This window comes from Neoarius graeffei, chromosome 17, assembly GCF_027579695.1.
Source record: "Neoarius graeffei isolate fNeoGra1 chromosome 17, fNeoGra1.pri, whole genome shotgun sequence".
Lineage (NCBI taxonomy): Eukaryota > Metazoa > Chordata > Actinopteri > Siluriformes > Ariidae > Neoarius > Neoarius graeffei.
This window is the reverse complement of record NC_083585.1, coordinates 23,939,536-23,946,409: the sequence shown is the minus strand read 5'-3', so window position 1 is coordinate 23,946,409 and position 6,874 is coordinate 23,939,536. Positions and strand designations below refer to the sequence as shown.

Below are 6,874 nucleotides of genomic sequence, written 5' to 3'. Positions count from 1 at the left end.
ACGAAAATAACAATTGCAATCTAGTGATTGAACAACTGTCATTTTACAACCAAAGAGGAATAATTTAAAGGAAAATCAACAGCACAGTAAAACAAAAAAAAAAAAAAGAAAGAAAATAATACTGCATAGTACAAAGCCCCCATTCTGGTTGCTGCAAAATGCTATCCAGGACAGATGATGGAGAGGGCAGTGTATACAGAGATTAGACCCATTCCAGCCTTCGGAAATATAAACACATCTGCAAATCACGGTAATCTGCAAATCGTAGTTCTGATACAAGTTTTTTTTTTCTGTTCCTTGATCCTTACTCTATCACAGGCTCAGTTTTGTGACAAGCCAGTATTTGTTATTCAGGTTCACTGCTGTTGGTGGTCTTATCCCACTCGAAGCTATCATCACTGTGGGTGGGCGATGCCCGTGGGGTCCCTGGTGGATGCACTCGCAGCCCCTGGAAGCGTCTGCACTCGGGGCAGATGCGGACGTGGCTGCAACCACGCGCCACAATGGCCGCTTCCTGTGCCAGTTTGTGGGATAGTGGCTCTGACAGTCCTGTGCCTGTGCACAACCTGCCATTGCTGAGGCTGGTCCCCGTGGGCCGAGTACGCCTGTCGTCCGTGGGTAGAGGATGTGGGCGCAGAGTGCTGGTGCCACCACTACGTCTCCTTCGCAGCTGCAGGCTGTCCTGACACAGCACGATGCCTTGCAGCTCCCGCAGCATCTCCTCACACACTGACAACTGAGAAGCATACACACATGGAGAGAGAGAGAGAGAGAGAGAGAGAGAGAGAGAGAGAGAGAGGGCAAGAGAGGCTCACTGATACACTGCAGCCAGAGTTATTAGAGTTATTGACCGTCATCACACAATCACTTTGCACTGTGGAATTATTTATTTCACTGCATCAACAACCTCCATATGTACATATGTTCATGTATAGTGCTGGGAAGAGAAGAGTATGGAGAAGGAAAGGAAGAGCTTGTGTTCATGTGTCAAACATGATGGACATGTGAATGTGTGGCTGCCGGTGGAATCAGGTCACTGGCGTTGATTGGTGATGTGACTGCTGATAGAAGTAGAAGGATGAATTCTGAAGTGTACAGAGAGATACTTTCTGCTCAGCTTCAGTCAATGCTGCAAAACTGATAGGACTGTATGTATTTTAACCAAACTAACCTCTACCATTATGCTAGTCATAGAAGACTGATATGTAATAAATGCGGGGCGGAATGGTGGTGTAGTGGTTATCACTGTTGCCTCACAGCAAGAAGGTTCTAGGTTCAAGCCCGGTGGCTGACAGGGGCCTTTCCATGTGGAGTTTGCATGTTCTCCCCATGTCTGCGTGGGTTTCCTCTGGTTTCACCCACAGTCCAAAGACATGCAGGTTAGGCTAATTGGTGGCTCTAAATTGACTGAGTGTGAATGGTTGTTTGTCTCGATGTCATCTCAGAACTGCGATGATCTGTTGACTTGTCCAGGGTGTACCCTGACTCTCACCCATAGTCAGTTGGGATAGGCTCCAGCTTGCCCGTGACCCTGCACATGATAGGTGGTAACGGATAATGGATGGATGTAAGGAATGCTTTTATATATTTTTCGACATATTGCTTGTAGCCCATTTCATGCATAAAATTTGCACTTTTCACAATATACTGTATAATTAGGCCGAATCCCATTTCACCCCTTGGACCAACCCCTTGGCCCTTCCCCTCCATTTTGCGCATTCACGTGAAGGGGTAGGGGTATCCCAATCCCAGTTAACGCGGAGGGGTAGGGGAAGGGGTAGGGCTTCTGTACCCCTCCAAACGGAGATTTTCCTGGAGCTGACTCCGAACGAAGGGGTTTGAGTGATTTCCCACAATGCCATGCGGATTTCAGCGAGATTTCATGCGGATTTCAGAAAGATGGCGGTTCCCGCGGCGAAAGATTGTCATAAATGTATTTTCTCCATTATTTACGTGTTTTAAGTTGTTATCCAGAGGAAACATGCCGCTTGATTCGCTTTCGAGCTGAGAATGAGCAGCGATTTCTGAAATCCAAGCTGCTGCTAAAAAGCTTTGGGAGTGAGTATTGTTTTCGGTTGCTTGACTGCGTACGTTTTGTTCTGTTATTCTCGCTTTTATTGTTTACATGAGTGTTCTGACACCTCATTCTGTCGGATGTGGTGCACGAAGCGCCAAAGATATCCCATTCAGTGGTGTTAGTTAACAAATCACACCCTGCCAGCAGAGATTTCTGGTTCTGCCTCTGGCTCTGACTGTAGCGGCTGGTCGCAGCCAATGACGCATTTGGTCGCGTTTTGCTAACGTAAACGCTGACGGAGGTACGCGATGACGTATGCGATCGTTGAAGGGCTATCCCAATACGTAAGGGTTGAATTTCAAGCCCTATCCCTTGTAGCTCAGTTTCAAGGGGAAGGGGGAGGGGAAGGGGGAGGGGTAGGGGTAGAAATTAGAATTGGAATTGGGCCTTAGACTTACTGGGATCACGATAATTCGACTCCTAATGCAGGTATTTTCAATATGCAGATAGTTGTTAGATTAAAAGTCCTTCAGGCTTCTGAGAATACAGATAATTTCTGCTTTATGAAATAACCGTACCTTGTTACCCCGTGACTGGAGAAGGTTCATAAGCCTGGTAAGTTTATATGGATATAAAATAATTTATTGTATATCAATCTTATCCGAGTGGCATAGTGGTAGAGGTGGGCTTAAAGTACGTTAGTACAGAATGTGGCAGACAGAACATACGAGTGAAAGTTCTACGTGACACATCCTTGTGCCAGGACATTTATAATTAACATACACAGTGCCCTCCATGATTATTGGCACCCCTTGTAAAGATTAGTATAAAGGGTTAGAAAAAAAAATCCACCTTTTGGTGAAGTCGCTTCATCTCACACTGGAAAAAAAAGAGAGAAAAACCCAACCTTTAATTGAAATCAGTTTATTCAGAGAGAAACAAATCCCTCATCAAGAAATAATTATTTTCAACAAAAACACAAGTGCCACTATTATTGGCACCCCTGCATTTAATACTTTACACAACCTCCTTTGCCAATAAAACAGCACTGAGTCTCTCCTCGAACAGTTTATAAGGTTGGAGATACAGAGCAGGGCATCTGAGACCGTTCCTCTTTACACAATATCTCCACATCATCCAGGGTCTTCGGCCCTCTCTTGTGCTCTCTCCTCTTCAACTCAGCCCACAGGTTTTCAGTGGGGTTCAGGTCAGGGGACTGAGATGGCCAGGGCAGAAGCTTGATTCTGTGCTCAGTGAACCATTTTTGTGTTGATTTGGACATACGCTTCAGATCATTGTCCTGCTGGAATATCCAGTAATGACCCAGTTTTAGTTTCCTGGCAGAGGAGCCAGATTGTGATTTAAAATGTCCTGGTATTTCATGGAGTCCATGATGCCATGTACCCTAACAAGGTTTCCAGGGCTTTTGGAGGAAAATCAGCCCCAAAACATCACAGAACTTCCACCATGTTTTACAGTTGGGATCGGGTTCTTTTCATGACAGCCATCTTCTTTTTACACCAAACCCACCTTGAGTGTTTATTGCCAGAAAGATCCATTTTTGTTACATCAGACCAGAGAACACGGTTCCAGTCAAAGTTGTTGTAGTGTTTCACAAACTTCAGGCACTTAGGTTTGTGGTTAACTGACAGAAAAGCCTTTTTTTTCTGGTAGACCTTCTAGATAATCTGCTGGCATGGAGGTGGAGTCTGATGGTGGTTTTGGAGACTTGGAAACCCCAAGATTTTACTTTTTCTTGTAATTCACCAACAATGGTCCTTGGGGATTTTTTTTTTGCCTCTCTTACCCTCCTCCTCATTGTACATGGAAGCAAAATAAACTTGGGTCCTCTTCCAGGCAAGTTTGTAACAGTCCCAGATGGTGTCCACTTTTTTTTAAAAAAATGATTGCCCTCACCATGGTGGTGTAGTGGTTAGCGCTGTCGCCTCACAGCAAGAAGGTCCAGGTTCGAGCCCCGTGGCCGGTGAGGGCCTTTCTGTGTGGAGTTTGCATGTTCTCCCCGTGTCCGCGTGGGTTTCCTCCGGGTGCTCCGGTTTCCCCCCACAATCCAAAGACATGCAGGTTAGGTTGTCTGTGTCTATGTGTCAGCCCTGTGATGACTTGGCGACTTGTCCAGGGTGTACCCCGCCTTTCGCCCGTAGTCAGCTGGGATAGGCTCCAGCTTGCCTGCGACCCTGTAGAAGGATAAAGTGGCTACAGATAATGAGATGATTGCCCTCACAGTAGAAATGGAAATTTTCAGGTGAGTAGCTTTTCTTTTCTTTCTTTTCTTTTAATAATCATTCCCTGACTTATGAAGGTCAGCACACTTCTTCTCCCTCATTTGGTTTGTGTGTTCTCTCATCTTTCCCATGCTGATGGATGACTAAGGGAATTTGGCCTCTGTGTCACCTCATATTTGTTCCCCAGTTAATCAGGAAGTCATGGATTACAGCTCGAAAGTTCCAACACAGTCCAATCAACTCACAAATGTACAATTTAAATGGGAAACATTCTTCAGTTACCGTACATTGTGTTCACTATCATTTCCAGGGGTATTATCTGAGATGAAGCTACTTCACTAAATGGTTGTTTTTTTTCTAACCCTTTATAATAATCTTTACAAGGGGTGTCAATAATTGTGGAGGGCTCTGTAGAAGGTGCTGCAAATAAGTTGCATGTGGACTTTTTTTTTTCTGTGAGACGGAGTTCTTATTAAGAGGAACAAGAAAACTAATTCAAGTGATCCACAAATGGTTTAAACTGGAAACATGTGAAGATGTTTATAGCCTGCCATCTGAATGTGTGTCTATGCAGATCATAAAGAGTCATCTGCAAAGCTTCATCATTGAACAGAAGAAACATTTCAAATGAAAGTTATTTCCAGATTCTGTTATTGCAGTTCAACTTACTGGAAGAATGAACGAGAAAAAAAATCAAACTTATATAACTCATGATTTATCTTTTATACATCCATAACAATTGAAAGGCACATGTACCATGAGAAGTTAGACGACACCTTCCAATTTGTATTTAATTTTTTTTTAAAAGGTCCAAAGTTTTAGAACAAACAAATTTTTGTAGGCTGTACTGATTACCTCCGCCAACTTTGTTGGAGGAAGTTATGTTTTTGCCTCCATTTGTTTGTTTGTGTCTGTTCCCAACGTAACTCAAAAACTAGTGAACGGATTTTGATGAAATTTCAAGGAAAGGTAAGCCACGGGCCAAGGAAGTATTTATTAGATTTTGATGCAAATCTGGATATGTATGCAGATCCAGGATTTTCTTGTCTGTTCCCAATGTAACTCAAAAAGTAGTGAACGGATTTGGAAGAAATTTGGTGGAGAGCTTTAGTATTATCTTAGGTTCAAGTGATTTGATTTTGATGTTGATAACATGTGGCTTGGCAGAGATATGGACTCTACTGTGTGCCCTTCTAGTTTTGTCCCGTTTTCATAGTAATCTATGATTTTCCAAATTTAACAATTATGAATTATCACTCTTGACATACCAAAACAGCTGCATGTTGTTACAGGATTTGGGGATTGTGTAACTTGTGGCAGATGATTTAAATGCAGATATACAGAATATTTGGAACGTATCCATTAAAGAGTAACTACATGACACCCAAGAACAGAGACAGTTATTAAGCATTAAGTTCTCATCTCATCTCATTATTTCTAGCCACTTTGTCCTTCTACAGGGTCGCAGGCAAGCTGGAGCCTATCCCAGCTGACTACGGGCGAAAGGCGGGGTGCACCCTGGACAAGTCACCAGGTCATCACAGGGCTGACACATAGACACAGACAACCATTCACACTCACATTCACACCTACGGTCAATTTAGAGTCACCAGTTAACCTAACCTGCATGTCTTTGGACTGTGGGGGAAACCGGAGCACCCGGAGGAAACCCACGCAGACACGGGGAGAACATGCAAACTCCACACAGAAAGGCCCTCGCTGGCCACGGGGCCCGAACCCAGACCTTCTTGCTGTGAGGCAACAGTGCTAACCACTACACCACTGTGCCGCCCCAAGCATTAAGTTATTAAAGTGAATGTAATGCCTCTAAACCCCACTTTTTTCCTTGTACAAAGCAACAATCATTATGTTGATTGACCATGTGTTTTCGAACCGTAGCTGATCCAAAAGGCCATAAATTGACAGAAAATAAGATCAGCCAATTTTCACGGAATCTGCCGAGACCGAACCGGAAGATCCTGAAGGGGTGCGTGACATCACATGTGTAACAATTCGGGTATCAGCTTCATTCCCGTGCGCAGCAGTGGTGAGACCAGTCTCAACATGGAATCACGTTTTGGAGAGAATTCTGATCGTGATTGGGATTCTTATATGTCGGATGAAGGGGCAGATGATTATCAAGGATATTCCGGAGAAAATGGTTATCTTTTTGAGCCCCCAAGACGAGAAACAGATGCCAGTTCACTCAGTTCATGACAGTCTTCCTCTGTAGCGTGCGCGAGATGGATGGATGGATGGATGGATGGATGGATAGATAGATAGATAGATATGTGCAGAACACAGTGGTTACCTTTCATCATGTTTTCCTGAACAAAACTAAAAACAAATCGAGTCTTGCAATATTGCAATCTGAGAGCATTTACAGTGGCGTTTGAAAGTTTGCGAACCCTTTAGAATTTTCTATATTTCTGCATAAATATGACCTAAAACATCATCAGATTTTCACACAAGTCCTAAAAGTAGATAAAGAGAACCCAGTTAAACAAATGAGATAAAAATATTATACTTGGTTATTTATTTATTGAGAAAAATGATCCAATATTACATATCTGTGAGTGGCAAAAGTATGTGAACCTCTAGGATTAGCAGTTCA

The 6,874-nt window shown here is 43.4% G+C and overlaps 1 protein-coding gene across 1 annotated transcript in view; it reads right to left on the bottom strand.

The window, feature by feature from the left end:
• Window positions 1-346: 346 nt before the first annotated feature.
• grik4 (glutamate receptor, ionotropic, kainate 4) overlaps window positions 347-6,874 on the bottom strand; it is a 645,415-nt gene continuing 638,887 nt past the window's right edge. The window contains exon 19 of the mRNA XM_060943850.1: window positions 347-736. Within this exon, the coding sequence (XP_060799833.1) occupies window positions 347-736 (390 nt within the window). The remainder of the gene's footprint in view (window positions 737-6,874) is intronic.